The sequence below is a fragment of the Cervus canadensis genome, chromosome 3, assembly GCF_019320065.1.
Source record: "Cervus canadensis isolate Bull #8, Minnesota chromosome 3, ASM1932006v1, whole genome shotgun sequence".
Taxonomy (NCBI): domain Eukaryota; kingdom Metazoa; phylum Chordata; class Mammalia; order Artiodactyla; family Cervidae; genus Cervus; species Cervus canadensis.
Genome location: NC_057388.1, coordinates 109,879,124 through 109,895,354, shown reverse-complemented (window position 1 = coordinate 109,895,354; position 16,231 = coordinate 109,879,124). Strand labels below are relative to the sequence as shown.

Sequence of the window (16,231 nt, the reverse complement as noted above, 5' to 3'; positions counted from 1 at the left end):
GAGGCTCATGCTGCAGTTGGTAAAGATGCGAGTCATTTGTGTTAGCCAGGGTGAGGAGTGTTTGTCATTTTTATGATTTGGACAGAGTTCACACTTTTTGTCTTCGTTCAGACGTAACTACAGAGTGGTCTTATTTATTCTTTATCCATTACGGTCATAGTGTGGCCTTCTCTGATGCTAATCTTCTTTGAAGTTGTTTATTTTCCATGGGAGAATCATCAAGTCCTAGCTGGGAGTACCTGGCTGTGAGTTGCTAGCCAGTTTCAGAGTTCTACTAGTTACTAACAGAATTTGATGTAGCTTTGTTAGTTAACTTAATGTCTAGATCTTAAAAGAACGAGGTGATGGGAACTTTTTCCTTCATATTTTGTAGTTGCTCTCCAGGAAGTTCCATGTTTTCAGATTTTTCCAGGGCTGGCTACCTAAGTTTTGGGGCCCAGTGCAAAATGAAAATACAATTTTCATAGTCAAAAAGCAGGGGAAAATGCTGTTAAGGTTACAATAATCTTGTATTAGTTTCAATCAGTTAGTACTGCTAAGTAATTCAGTTATATCTATCTTTTCTTTTTCTGATTCTTTTCCATTATAGGTTATTGTTGTTGTTTAGTCACTAAGTCATGTCCGACTCTTTTGCAACCCCACGGATTGTAGCCCGCAAGTCTCCTCTGTCCATGGGATTTCCCAGGCAAGAACACTGGAGTGGGTTGTCATTTCTCCAGGGGATTCCTTAACCCTGAGCCTCCAGGGAAGCCCTATTATGGGTTATTACAAGATATTTACGATAGTTCACTGTGCTATATAGTACAAACAAAAATGAGGTATGTTGTTGCTAATAGACCTGCTTGACAAGAAATTTTAAATGTAGTTCTTCAGAGAGAAGGAAAATTATTTAGGTAAGAAACTCAGATTTACATAAAGAAAGAGTATTCAGAATAAATTAAGGTTAAATAAATTTCTTATTTTTGATCCAACATATAACAATTTATTGAAAGTGATAGCACCAGTGTATCCAGTGATTAGCTTGTGGATAAGTGAAATGAATGACAGTAATGTTATAGGGTAAAGGAATTGGGAAAACACTGTAAGGTAGCTGCACTACCTATGAAGCAGTATAGTGCATTTAATTGTAAATTCTAGGGCAGCCAACAAAAATATTTTAAAAGAAGTATAACTGTTAGATTGACAGAAGAGAGAAAATAGAATCACATAAAATCCTCAGTTAAAACCAGAGATGGCAGAAAAAGACTAAAGACAAAAATCTAAACAGCATGGCCAATGAATAGAAAATTGTTAAAACTATGATAAATATTAAAACAACAATATCAGTGGTTACTTTAATGGTGTAAATAAATCACTTAAAAGAAAGATTGTCAGAGTGAATTAAAAACCCCAACTGTACATTGTCTATAAGAAATCCACTAAATATAAAGGTACAGATATATTAAAAGTGTGTTATCCTGGGTGGTGCTGGTGGTAAGGAATCAATTTGCCAATGCAGGAGACATGAAAGACTTGGGTTCAATCCCTGGGTGGGAAAGATCCCTTGGAGTAGGAAATGGCAACCCACCCCAGTATTCTTGCCTGGAGAATCCCACGGACGGAGAAGCCTGGTGGGCTGCAGTCCATGGGTCGCAAAGAATTGGATATGACTGTGTCTGTGTGCGCGCGTGCACACGCACGTGCGCACACACACACACACTACAAGTAAAAGGATACAGAAAGATACACCGTGTGAACCAATCAAGAGAGCTGGAGCAGCTGCATTAGTTTCAGACATGGTGGGCTTCAGAGCACGGAAGATTGTCAGGAATAAAAGGGGCAATGCATGATGATGAAGGGTCAGCTTTCCTAAGGGACCTAACAGTGCGGGTGTGTGTGTGCGTAACTGCAGGGCGTCAAGATACACGAGGCAGAGACTGAGTGACCTGCCCAAGGGAATGGACAAATCCACTAACATAGCTGCAGACTGCAACACCCCCTCTAGTGGTAACTGGCAGATGCACTAGGCAGAAAATTAGTAAGTATATACATATATAGTTAAACTAAATAATACCATCAGTCAGCTGGATCTAATTGACATTTATAGACTCCTTCATCTAACAATAGCACAATGTACATTCTTTTCAAGCTTGCATGGAACATTCACCAAGATGAACCACACTTTATAACATACCTTAAAAGTATGGAAACCACACCACGTCTGCTCTCACACACCCGGTTAAACTACAGATTAGTAACACAAATATAATTGGGAAGCCCCGAAGTACTTGGAAAGGAAAAGAAACCCTAAAGGAAACCAGTCCTGAATATTCATAGGAAGCACTGATGCTGAAGCTGAAACTGCAATACTTTGGCCACCTGATGCGAAGAACTCATTGAAAAAGACCCTGAGGCTGGGAAAGATTGAAGGCAGGAGGAGAAGGAGACGACAGAGGATGAGATGGTTGGATGGCGTCACCGACTCGATGGACATGAGTTTCAGCAGGCTCTGGGAGTTGGTGATGGACAGGGAAGCCTGGCATGCTGCAGTCCATGGGGTCCCAAAGAGTCGGACGTGACTGAGCGACTGAACTGAACTGAACTGAGGCTAACTAAGATAAACAGGAAAAACACAAATTACTAGAATCAGAAATGAAAGAGCATCTATTGCAGATGATTCCATTAGCATTGAAACGATACTACAGGATATTATGAACATTTCTGTGCCCACAGATTTGAAAACTTAGATGAAATGAACAAATTCCTTCCAAGATACAGTTTGCCAGAGCTCACACAAGGAAAAGCAGATAGAGTAGGTCTGTATCTACTAAAGAACTTGAATCAGCTGTTAACCTTCCAGAACCAGTGCCAGATTGTTTGGCTGGTGAATTCTCCCAAATATTTAAGGAAGAAGTGATATAAATTCTCTGCAATCTCTTACAGAAAATAGAAGCAGAGCAAAAACTCCCCAACTCATTCTATGAGGCCAGCATTACCCTAATACCAGACAAAGAAAGTGCAATAAAGGAAAACTACAGACTGATACCTCTCATGAGCATAAATGCACAGTTCTACAAGAAAATACTAGTAAATGGATTCCAGCAGTGTATAAAAGAACTATACACTGTTGGAATTATACTACAAAAACCACTTAATGTGGTCCATCACATCAACAGACTAAAGAAGAAACCTTGTAAGATGGTATCAGTAGATCCAGAAAAAGCATTTGACAAAATTCAGCATCCATTCACAATAAAAACTCTCAGTAAACTGGAAGTAGAGGGGAAACTTCCTCAACTTGGTAAAGGACATCCACGAAATACCTATGAAAAGTGTTACTTGCTCAGTTGTATCTGATTCTTAGCGACCCCATGGACCGCAGCACGCCAGGCTTCCCTGTCCTTCACCATCTCCCAGAGTTTGTTCAAACTCATGTCCATCGAGTCAGTGATGCCATCCAACCATCTCACCCTCTGTAGTCCCCTTCTCCTCTTGCCCTCAGTCTTTCCCAGCTTCAGGGTCTTTTCCAGTGAGTCGGCTCTTTGCATCAGGTGGCCAAAGCATTGGGGCATCAACTTCAGCATCAGTCCTTCCAATATTAAGGGTTGATTTCCTTTAGGATTGACTGGTTTGATCTCCTTACAGTACCACGGTTCAAAAGCATCAATTCTTTGGTTGGTCAGCCTTCCTTATGGTCCAACTCTCACATCCATATATGATTGCTGGAAAAACCATGGCTTTGACTATATGGACCTTGGTCGGCCAAGTGATGTTTCTGTTTTGTAACATGCTGTCCAGGAAACAGTTATAAAGAAGCTGAATATTCTCCTCCTGCTACTTGCAACGGTGCTCTGTTGGATCTTTGTACCGTACCCCTGATGACAACTTGGGGCTCATCTTACAGCTTTATAGTCACTTTCACATATTCAACAGTTGAGTCCAGTCTCATCTAAACTCTCAACTTTCATCCAGTTCAGAGTGTGTTCCCTTTTCCCTGATCATACCTGATTGAGGCTGAGGAATTAGCAGTGGGAAGGGAGTGTGATTTACTCAGTTTATTTTAAAATTATTTATCAAGGCAGTCAGCAGGATTCAGGAGATTGTCAAGATCGTTCCTATTTGTGTTAGTACCTCCAATATACCTAAAATATATTAAATATTATATTACACATAGTTTAGGAGATTTAGGAGACAAGTTTTATTTCCATGAAGCATTTAGTAGAAATCATTGCTGTGCTACAACTTGTGAACCAGGGGTTTGTGGGGATTCAGGAGCAGGGAGGCTGTGTGGTTGGAATGGCTATGAGTGGGAGGAAGAGCCAGGAGGACAAGTGACACTGTCCTTCCTTTGTGTTTTCTCAAACGGGTTTCAGGATGGATTTAAAGAACTTTTTGCTCATGACTTGCATTGTAACAGTGTATAGAATCTGAAAAATCTGAAGAACAAGTAATAAAGTGTAATATTGTAGATGACATTAATGAACTAGAAATTTGCTTTGTTCATCTTGAGAGCTGGAATATTTACGCCTTGTTAAATGTCTCAGTGTTATTTTTTTGTGAGGAAATACTGTTTTTTCTTTGTTGAAGCACAAATTGAAAGACATTGCGCAATTTATTGTGATAGGGCTAGTTAGTAACTGTTAGAAGAGTAGATATTAGCATGTGTTTTGTATTCAAATTAATTGTGGAAATAGAGCACTGGTCATTTTGCCTTCTTTGTTTTAAAAGGTGGTTTGTTGCAATTACAGTGAAGCAATAAACATCTTTGTACATATATCCTTGTGTACATATGAAAGTATATCTGAACAGAATGCTTGTAGCTGCTAGCAACAAGAACACAATGTGTTTTTCATCAAATAGGGGTTTATTTTTCTATAAAAAGTCTGAAGGAATGATGTATTTATACATGTTGCAACATGGTTTAACTTTGAAAACATGCTTAGTGAAAGGAGCCAGACACAAAAAGTCAGATATTGTATGATTCTTCTATATGAAATATCCAAAATAGGCAAATCCACAGAGCCAGAATTTTCTCACAGATGTGAGGGGCTTGGGAAGTGGAGTGCTAGAATATGGGACACTTGGGGCTTCCCTGGTGACTCAGTCAGTAAAGAATCTGCCTGCAATGCGGATTGACCTGGGTTCAGTCCCTGGGTTGGGAAGATCCCCTGGAGGGAGGGCATGGCAACCCACTCCAGTATTCCTGCCTGGAGAATCCCGTGGACAGAGAAGCCTGGTGGGCTACAGTCCATGGGGTCACAAAGAGTTGGATATGACTAACTGACGTGATTTAGCATGCTCGCAAAGTAGTGCTTTATTATTTGTTGCATATTTAGTTTTTAAAAATGTATTTTGGTACTGTGCCTTTTGGTGCATGAAGATTATTTCCTCATTATGGGTTATCCCATTGTGGACAGAGTGCCCCAGTTTGTCTTAACACTTTGTCTTAAGGCAGCCTTGTCTGAGGGGGAAAGAATGTGACATTGTAACTTTCTTTGTTGTTAGCATCCTTGGTGTGTTTCTGTTTATCGTTCTGTTTTCATGCCTCTGAGTCACTTTATTTTAGCTATGTCTTAATCTGAGAGTTTCCTTTTAGTAGTTTGTTTTATTTACAATTATGATTTTATTATGTTATTATTTTTGTAACTATTTGTGTTTTCTTGTGTTTTACTACATAGTCTGGCTCTTAAGGTAATTTGAAAGAATTATAATTTTAATTTTCGTTACCTTTTGGTTCACTTAAAGGATATTGAGCATCTCTGATTTCTGACTTTGCAACTTTAAGATAAAGCCAGGTCTGTTGCTCTGCTATAGGATGAGATTATTGGCTTAGTTACAGTTTACTTGTGTCCTCTCCCAGGATTTTGTTAGAAACCCTTCAGTGGTAGCTCTCCTTGAGCCCATTTGTACCCATTACTCTTACGATATTTGTTGCTGTAGTCATCTTAAACTAGCAGAAGCCCATCAGTCTTAAATGAAAAACTTGTAGTATGGTTTGATTCTAATGCACTAGTTTGAATTTAGGTTCAAATCTTTCACCTGGAATTTAAGTATATTTGCTTGTAACAATTTAATATTATAGATTTTCCCCAACTTGTGAAAGAAAAAGTGTCCTAGGAAAGCCTTCCTAAGCTGAAATGGCCCAGAGCAGAGAAGCAGTCACTTGCTCACAGACACACAAAATAAATCGATGAAGCCCAGATGCTCACAGACACTGTTCACAGCTGTGACGGCTCAATGCTGAGAAGCTGAGTGTGGTCCCCGGGGAGGAAGGAGCTGGGTGGGGCTGCTCATGGTTGGGGTGGAAACCGCCTCTGAATGCTTAGTAAGACATGCTGAGCTGAAGGAGATTTTCACTTTTCACTTTTTTTTTCTTTCCAAAAGCTGAAGTGATATAAGGCAAACTTTAGGAATACCTCTATAAGGTTACCTGTGACTGGGAACTCAGCTTCCAGATGCCTAGCCATTCTTGTTCAGCATCAGGACTGAGGCCGTGTGGGCCCAGTGAGGGCTGCTGCGGGGCAGCTGGCAGAGAGCTGAGGTGCACGTGTTGCTGTCGCAGGCTCGGTTAGCCCTGCGCTCCCCTCCTGTCTGGGGGAGAGGAGCTCATCTTCTCAGGGGGCCCTCGGGGCCGTCCTCTCCCTTTTTACCAGCACGCCTCACCTTTAGAGCTGAGGAGCTGCGGTGACTCCTTTTTTGGTCAGGCATTTCCTTTTGTCCCTCTGGAGGGAGGAGAATAGGAGGCACCGCCGTGCCTTGTTCTCATTTTGTGCGTCCCAGTGGGTCTGTCTGTGCTAAAGATGTGCTCATTTGAGAAGGAGCACTTGCTCCTGGTCCCATCTTTGGAGCTAGAGAAATAGTCTAACCAGTTCTGTGATTGTTTTGTTCCAGTCTGATACAGTTTATATTCATAGAAACTTTTATTTCCAAAGTAGTAAAATGTACATTTGTTTTTATAATTGTTAGCCTTACTCTACTTTCAGATGGGTTGCTTTCCATTAGTCTTTTCCATCTCATGCCATGCATTTTGGCTCCTCGATTTCTGTTTGTTCATTAACGTTCATGACTTCTCATCTACCACTTCGCTGCAAAAACATCTTGGGACTCCTGAGACTACTCTTCTACTACCAGCTTTACTGACTAATTAAAAAAAAATCCTGAAGCATGCTTTAATCACAGCTTTCTATTCTTCCAACTTCCTTGGGCAAGTCTTTTTTCTGCAGCTGCTTCTTTCCCGGGAATTCTGGATTGGCATGTCCACTCCTGTCCATCACTTGGGTTCACTTTTCTCCCAATCCACTGAGGTTTTATGGCCCATTATTTCACTCACTCTTGATGATACCCTAAACCAGTGGTTCTCAAACAGTGGTCTAGGGGTTTCTGAGGCATGGTGGTTAAAACCCTGGGAGAAGATTCTGGCTCTACTCAGAAATCACAGACAAGAAGAATGTTTGAAGGCCGGCAGGAAAGGGGAAGCCGGTTAGTGATGGAGTCTGGGAGAAGAGTCAGAGGAGGAAGATCGCTGCTGTCAGGGTGCTGCTTCAAGGGCAGGTGAAATCATGAAGTGTGGTTTGGCTGCTGGTTCATCACTGACTGCTGCCAGAAGTGCTTTGAGTTGTTCGGTGGGTGTGAAGTGAGCTAAGTGGTTGGAAGAGTGAGGGAGTGGTGGTGAAAAGTGCACGTCCACAAGTAGAGGCCATAAAGGGGAGGAGAGAGAACAGGGTATGGTAGGGAAAGAGTAATTGGCCAGGTTGTGATGGTCAGGCTCTCTTGCCCTAGAGCCTCTCGTTCTCGCCCCCCTTTTGTCAGTACATGGTTATGTAACAGCCCAGAGCACTTACAGCAATGCACAGGCGCGGCTCGAGGTACCTGCTTGGTCGTGGGCCCCTTTTGTCCTGTAAACATATGTAAGCTCTACCTGAAGAGCCCTTGTGTGCGCATTATGGCTGCCTTATGGTTGCTGGGTCTGCCATTAGAGAATAAACATGTCTGCAGTTCCTACAGCTCCTCGAACTTCCTTCCAGCTTCCCCGCTCGCACCTTGCCTACCCTGGGTTCAGCAAACAGTGTGAACAGTGGGATAGTTGGCGTAGTCAGCAGGATACCCAGCAAGTAGAGGAGCCTGAGGCTCCAGTGGATGGAGGAAGCCAGTGGCCACCACAGAGCATGTGGTACCAGGTGGCCGAGGTCCTCTTGGCGTGGCCCCTGGTGGGAGACTGGGAAGCAGTGGACGGTTCACTGGTTACCATTTAGAAGGTGTTACAGGCGGGGAGTTCCCGTTTGCTCAACGAGGTGGCATGGCCTGCTGCTGGTGGTAGCTTATAGCTTAGCCCCCAGGATGGTAGCTGTACCTTGTCTTGGGATTCCAGATGAGCCCCCAGGATGTTAGTGATAGCTTACACGTGCAGTGAACGGTTTTCCACCAGATTTGTGGTCTCCGAAGAAGATTTAACTCTGGGACCAAAGACAGTCTCAGTCACTCAGAGCTTTGTGTAGTAGAAATTTTATTAAAGTGATAGTGACAGAAAAAGCTTCTGACATAGACATAAGAAGGGGATAGAAAGATTACCTTCCTTGCTAGTTTAAGCAGAGCATTATATACTTTTCTGCTAGCTGCTGAGAATAGAAAAAAATACCTGAAGGCTGTAAAAATTTTGCCCAGACCCTTTCCTGTAACATACATCCTGGGATGACATCAGCACAAGATTAGCCAGAAGGAACCGGTTAACCCAGAGCTCAAGGCTGTGGAAGTTTTACCCACTTTCTCCGTTAACGTACCTTCTGAGTTCCAAAAAAGCCTGTCCTTGAACAAGAGATACTGTATGTGTCTAAGACAAAAAAATGTGGAAAAGAAAGAATGTCTGCCGCCTCCTTAAAGGGGCCTTCTGCTTGGACTCCTTACCAGCCTGCCTGAAGGGAGCTCTCTCACTGGCACTCTGCGGTGGGTGCTCCCGACTGCCCTGAAGGCGGGTGTGGACGGTGCCCGCTGTGATGCTGCACGGCTGCACGAGTTGCAGAGACTCGCTGGAGCAGCGTCTGCCTGCGCTGGAGCACGAGATGCACGCCCTGAGGACCCAGCTCCTCTGGCAGGGAAGTCATGAGCGACCGTGACCACGAGCATTGTGAGACCCGCGCGTCCCTGGTTGGCAGTGAGGCCTGTGGTGCAGCAGAAAGGGAAGCATGAGAAGCCTCTGGCCCAAGGGGCATCCTCGAGGGGGCATCCTCAAGTGGCCCCCAGTGTGACTGAGTTCACGATGTATCGACCATATGCTCAGGTGGAGTTGGTCAACTTGGGTAAGTGGTTTACGCAAAGCCAAGGGGAACCCTTGTCAGCATGGCTTTTGTGAATCTGGAATCAGGGGTGAATGGTATCATTTGTTCTGGGGACGAAATAGACTGGTTGGCGTCTATCACCATTCACCCCTCACTGAGACCGAGCGTGTAGAACTTCGCGAGACTGCAGATCCCTGCCTGTTAGTGAGGCCCATTGGGCAGCTGGGAGTGGGGCGGCAGTGTCCGTGCCCACAGCAAGAGGTTGGGCAGGCACGTGGGTTTGCCATGTGGGCCGTGACCCCGGAGACACAGACACGTGATGTGAGCTGCGAACGCCACAGAAGTCCCCTCTCTGAAGGTGAAGGGGTGGGCACGGTGCCTGTGGAGGGTTTTGTGGGTCCTTACTGAGAGAAGTGGCGGGATAGCATGGGAGACCCCATTTTGAAAGTGTGAAGAACCTGAAGGGGGCCTGAGCTGGGAGGGGCCCCCTCTGGGATAAGTGTTAGTCACTCAGTCGTGCCCAACTCTTTGCGATGCCATGGGCTGCAGCCCACCAGGCTCCTCTGTCCATGAGATTTTCCAGGCAAAGATACTGGAGTGGGTTGCCAGGGGATCTTCCCAATCCAGGAATCAAACCTGGGTCTCCTGAACTGGAGGCAGATTCTTTACCAGCTGAGCTACAAGGGAAGCCCATGTACATGGATACAAATGTGGGCTGATTGGTGCAGAGGTATACTGTGAAGGCCTGTCCCAGACCTAGAGCCGTGTGCTGTGGAGGCCTGTCTGTGAGGTCCGGGTTACTCGCCAGGGGAACACTGCGGAACATCGGCTGCATGTAGATTGTGCAGTGAGAGACCCTGCGGGGGTGGAACGCAGGGAGAGAGCAGCTGGCCAGGTGGCAGTGGTCAGGCTCTCTGGCCCCACGTGTTGTAAATACGTGCTTGTGTAACAGCTGAGCTCACGGACAGCACTGCACGTGCACACCACCATGGGCCCGCCTGGCCGCCGGCCACTGTTGTTCTGAAAGCGTATATGAGCTCCTCCTGAACAAGCCCTTACCCTATGTCCTGGCTGCGTTTCGGCGTGTCCGCTGGGTCAGCCACGAGAGGAGGGGACCGCACGTCCGCTGCTGCGGCTGCTCTGCCAGTCAGGAGATCACAAATGTGCCTGCGGTTCCTGCGACTCCTTGAGTTGTCCTCCCGCTTCCCCGCTTGCGCCTGGCCCACCATGGGTTCAATGAACAGTGAGAATACAGTGAGACAGGTACCTGTTCCAGTCATCACGCCTGTGATGGGTCATGGGAGCTCAGCCTACACCTGCCTCAGCATCTAAGGATCAAGCTCTTGTCTCACATTGTGTAGCATCGTCAGGCTTCCTGTGTTGCTTCGAGTTTTGGCTTGGGCTTGCCTGCAACGTTAAAGATCATTTCTTTAAACATTTGTTTAAACATTAAACACCACTTCTGTGGTGTTTCTCCACTACATTTACCTCCGATTATCCTGTGTGACGTGCATATGTCTTGCCCCGCCCTCAGGGGTGATTCGTTTGATGTGCTTGCTTCTCTTTCACTGAGAAAATAGACACCATTCGCGCTGCCACCACCATCGACTTCCGGCCTGCAGTGGGACTCAGATGTTCTCGGCTCCTGCCTTTCCTCCTCCTCCTTTTAACTGTGCATAAATTTGTGTCTGTGGCCCCTCAACTTGAGTACCTTTCTTCAGAGATTCTGCCTTTGTTGCATTAGTGAGTAAGCAGTAGATCACTGCAACAATTGTGTAACTTCTCTCATGTTAAAAAAATCCCTCTCAACAGTCTGTTTCACATTTCCTTTGTGTGCTGTCCTTTATTATAAAACTCCTGAAAAGAACTACTTTCATTTTGTTCCAGTTTTTCTCCCTTCTTGATCCATTTCATTTCAGTCAGAGTTTTGTCTCCACCCTTCCAGAAAAACAGCTTGTCAAGGTCGCCCATGACCTCCATGTTGCTAAATCCAGTTGTCAATTCTCAGTCCTCATCTTACTTGACCTGTCAGCAACATTTGACATGGTTGATAATTGTTTTCCTAGATAAACTCTCTTCACTTGGCTTTCAGTACATCGGTCTCTTCTTTACCGCTGCTTCTCCATCAGCTTTTGCTGTTTCCTTCTGTCGAGCTGGCTTCTAAATACTGGAGAGCCCAGGGCTCTGTTCTCAGACCTCTCTTCTCTCCTACGCTCCCCACTACAGTGGAAAGCTCACCTAGTCTGAGGGCTTTAGATACTGTCTCCTGCTGCTGAGTCTTTTCTTCCCCTGAGCCTGGCCTCTCCCCCTGGACTGCACAGATTTTTATATCCAACTGCCCATTCAACCTCTCCTCTCCTATAATATATGAATAATATATGTTTAAAATTAGACAGTGTAAACTCTACTTCTTATTTCTACCCCAGAACTACTCCTCTTGTAATCTTCCCTGACTCAGGAAATGGCAACTCTGTCTCTCCAGTTTCTCAGGCCAAGAACCCGATGTTTATCCCTGCGAGTCCTGTCAAGTTTGCTTTCGAAACCTCCCTCCTCATCACCTGCACTGCAGAGTCTAGGTGACCTCTCCTCTGGATTACTGAGTGACTCCTGGTTGTCCTCCCTGCTCCTGTCACTTCCCCTCCTAGTTTAGTTTCCACACCGTGACTGGTTGTCCTCCCTGCTCCTGTCACTTCCCCTCCTAGTTTAGTTTCCACACTGTGACTGGACTGAACCCTTTGCAGTGTGTCAGGTCACGTCACTACCCTGCTCAGTGGCTATTTGCTGCCTAGTCCAAGGTCGTTCTCCGTCTTATGGCCACCAGCCCTTCTTTAGAAATCCATGCACAAGGGAGATCTCTCGGCTTTATCATCCCCTGGAGTGGTTTCATTTGAGAGTCTTCAAAATATTTCTGGTATGGTCCACAGTTGCATTAAGCCTTTATTTCAAGCATACTTGGTCGTTAACTGTCATGAGGTCTCCCATTCCTTCACCCATCTTTTTTGCCTGCCATACCCGAGATAAGATAGAAATTAAAGGACTTTAATTTTTTTTTTTCATTTATTTTTGTTAGTTGGAGGCTAATTACTTTACAATATTGTAGTGGTTTTTGTCATACATTGACTTGAATTAGCCATGGATTTACATGTATTCCCCATCCCGATACCCCCTCCCACCTCCCTCTCTACCCGCTCCCTCTGGGTCTTCCCAGTGCACCAGGCCCGAGCACTTGTCTCATGCATCCAACCTGGGATGGTGATCTGTTTCACCATAGATAATATACATGTTTCGATGCTGTTCTCTTGAAACATCCCACCCTTCCCTTTTCCCACAGAGTCCAAAAGTCTGTTCTGTACATCTGTGTCTCTTTTTGTGTTTTGCATATAGGGTTATCATTACCATCTTTCTAAATTCCATATATATGTGTTAGTATACTGTAATGGTCTTTATCTTTCTGGCTTACTTCACTCTGTATAATGGGCTCCAGTTTCATCCATCTCATTAGAACTGATTCAAATGAATTCTTTTTAACGGCTGAGTAATATTCCATGGTGTATATGTACCACAGCTTCCGTATCCATTCTTCTGCTGATGGGCATCTAGGTTGCTTCCATGTCCTGGCTATTATAAACAGTGCTGCGATGAACATTGGGGTGCACGTGTCTCTTTGAGATCTGGTTTCCTCGGTGTGTATGCCCAGAAGTGGGATTGCTGGGTCATATGGCAGTTCTACTTCCAGTTTTTTAAGAAATCTCCACACTGTTCTCCACAGCGGCTGTACTAGTTTGCAAAGACTTTAATATTGAAAAACTTTTTTGTGCACCTGCTGTTTGTTTTGATATGTGGTATAATTATTGAATAATCCTAACCCCCACATTGATTTGTGAGGCCTCTTGTTTGTATAACCATGGTACATAAATTTTAAAAAATTAAAAAAAAATTCTTTTTGGATTTTGGTTGTGCGTGGGGCTCTTTGTTGCTCTGCGTGGGCTTTCTCTAGTTGCGGTGAGCAGGGGCTGCTCTTCCTTGTGGCAGATGGGCTTTTCACTGTGGTGGGTTCTCTGGTGGGGCATGGGCTCCAGGCGCTCGGGCTTCAGCGATTGCAGCACATGGGCTCAGCGGCTGTGCCTCGCAGACTCTAGCACTCAGGCTCAGTACTTGCAGCTCCTGGGCTCAGAGCGAGGGTGTATGGGCTTAGTGGTTCCATGGCACCTGTGTCTTCTGGACCAGGTATTGAACCATGTCGCGTTGGCAGGCAGATTCTTATCCACTGTAACACCGGGGAGTCCACATTTTTCTGTAATTGAATCTAAATCTTTGATCTGTTAGGTCTCGGTGCCAGCATACTCTTTAAATGTTATTGAAACTTTAGAGTGTATTTTAATATTTGGTGGGGATAGTAGCATCTCGAGTTTGCTTTTCAAAATTGTCAGTGATGGTTTCGTTCTTAATAGTTCCATGATTTTAAAACAACTTGGTCAAGTTATGAAAAGAAAAATGTCCATTGGGCTTTTTTTTTGGAATGGTTTTAAACTGAGCTGACTAGCTTGTATAATTTAATACCTCATAATACTTTTTATTAGCTAAAATTTTTGCTATGTAACAGATTAAATTATTCTTCCTTATAAATGCCAAAGATGTATTTTGTTTTACCTAAAAAGGTATGCAAAAAATGTAAATGTGTTAAATTTGTTTTGTTTCAGATCTGTTTCCTTCTTTTTGCCATTCTCTACATTGTCTCCTATTTCATCATCACAAGATACAAGAGAAAATCAGGTGAGCAGACACACTGTGATGAACGCTTTGCCTCTAATGCCATGTGGTCTAGACATGTTCCGTGGCCGCACAGTACGCATAAGCACGGTTAATGTGTTCACTGTGCCTGGGATTGAAGCAAGCAGTTGCCTGATACTAAGAGCACTAAAAATAACCTCCAGGGAATCTGACTACTTGCAGGGTCAGTAGTCAGACCCAGGTCTACTTCTTAGCCCTGAGCCCTTGTTTATTCTCATTCTTATATTAAACTAAGAATAGTCCAGGGCTCTTCAGTGTGTGGGAAATTCCAGACTTTATGAGGATGTTTGGTTCCTCGGCTCTGAATTTGAACATACTCACCCCCATCACCTCCACCCCGTTCTTTCTCTCACTACCAGAATACTGTTGCTTTCTAGAGTGCTTTCTAGAATTTAGAGTCTCCATAATACCCTGATGGTGCTATAGTGGTAAAGAACCCGCCTGCCAATGCAGAGATGTAAAGAGATAAGATTCGATCCCTGGGTCAGGAAGATCCTCTGGAGGAGGGCATGGCACTCCAGTATTCTTGTCTGGAGAATACCTTTGGACAGAGGAGCCAAGGGGATTCTGGTGGGCTACATCCCACAGGGTTGCAAAGAGTCCAATGTGACTGACGCGACTTAGCACGCATGCATAATACCATTTAATATTCAATTATGTATTATGTTATTCTTTTATTTTTTCATATGTATCCTTATCTCACCAGGGGGACCATTATATCTTTTTTTTAAATGAATTTTTTGCTGACTTATTCACAGATTTGTATGCCAGAGTTTTGTAAGTAACTAACCATTGTTTTTTTATAAAATAACTAAAGTAGTTACTGACTTCTGTTAAATTTGAGCTACTTCTTTGAAATCACAAGATTTTCACTTGTGATGCTAGGCTAATAGTAGGTGCCATGTGAATATTTAAGGATTTCGTATATTAAAGATTCCTTATGTTATCATTTTAAACTTTAAGAATTTTTGAAGAAATCAGGAAATAATGCTTGCTGTAGTGCACTGCTTGGCTTTGTGACTGCACTGAAATACTCTTTGGATTCCTTAATCTCTCAAAATTTTGAAGACCTGGGATCCAAGACAGTATCTTAGCTGCTTTAAAAGATATCTTGGCATCAAGCTTCTTAGACTATGTGCATTGAAGAGAGAGAGATAGAGAATGAATGAACAGTGCATTGTTTTAGAGGAAATGAGAGGATGATGAGTGGGAAAACAGGAGATTTATTAGATGTTTTTTAGAGTAATCACAGAAGAGTAATGAAGACCCTGGACTGGTTGGTAGAGTATTGGCAATAGAACTGAAATGGACATGAAGCTATTAAAACACTCTTCAAGATTTTGTGGTTGATTAGATGTAGGTACAACAATATAAAAATTAATTGTGACAGTGGTACTTTGTGGTCTCTCTGGTTGTAGAAGTATTTTGGGCAGCCAGTAACTAAGAATAGAGTTTGGACTAAGAGAATGGCCCAAATGTGCCGCTGTCACTGAAGCAGGTGGGCACTCAGAATTCCAGAGACCCACACAGAGAGCCTTTGAGGACAACCCCAGTGAGGTGTTGAGGAGAAAGAAGGGCTGGGGTGTTGTGTAATATTTTTGTAATTGGATCATAGTTTCCTTAGTTGGTAAGATTATGTGGGAGGACTAAAAAGATGGCCAACTGCCATGAGAGAGGGAGAGGGTAGGGTGAGGAAGCACCAGAGCAAGGGCCATCTGCTTCTTGAAAAAGACACAAAGTGCGATGTATTTCTGTCTGTAACTGGAACAAAATGATGCCATGTCAAGGCAGTGGTGTACAGGGTGGTTTAGGGTAAAATCCTCATTCTTACCATTACTAACAACAGGCTCAGATTACAGAAAAGTGTGTGAGTTCTGAGATTCTGAATTTTAATTTTATAGTAAGTTTTTTTTGGCTATTATCAACCAGAGGCTTCCTTGGTGCCTTAGATGGTGAAGAATTTGCCTGCAATGCAGGAGACCTGGGTTTGATCCCTGGGTCAGGAGATCCCCTGAAGCAGGGAATGGCAACCCACTGCAGTGTTCTTGCTTGGAGAATCCCATGGACAGAAGAGCCTGGTGGGCCACCGTCCACAGGGTCACAAAGAATCAGACACAGCTGAGCTACTAACACACATTATCAACCAGAAAATTTCATTCATTAGCAATTTCACTGACTTCGTATTAACA

The 16,231-nt window shown here is 44.0% G+C and overlaps 1 protein-coding gene across 3 annotated transcripts in view; it reads left to right on the top strand.

Moving 5' to 3' along the window:
- LMBR1 (limb development membrane protein 1) overlaps nucleotides 1-16,231 on the top strand; it is a 132,026-nt gene that overhangs the window by 8,078 nt on the left and 107,717 nt on the right. The window contains exon 2 of one of the 3 annotated variants that reach the window (XM_043463977.1): nucleotides 13,952-14,024. The exons of 1 other annotated variant lie outside the window; for it this stretch is intronic. In XM_043463977.1, the coding sequence (XP_043319912.1) occupies nucleotides 13,952-14,024 (73 nt within the window). Of the gene's footprint in view, nucleotides 1-13,950; nucleotides 14,025-16,231 lie in introns of those variants that run through there. One more of the 3 variants, XM_043463978.1, reaches the window with a different exon arrangement.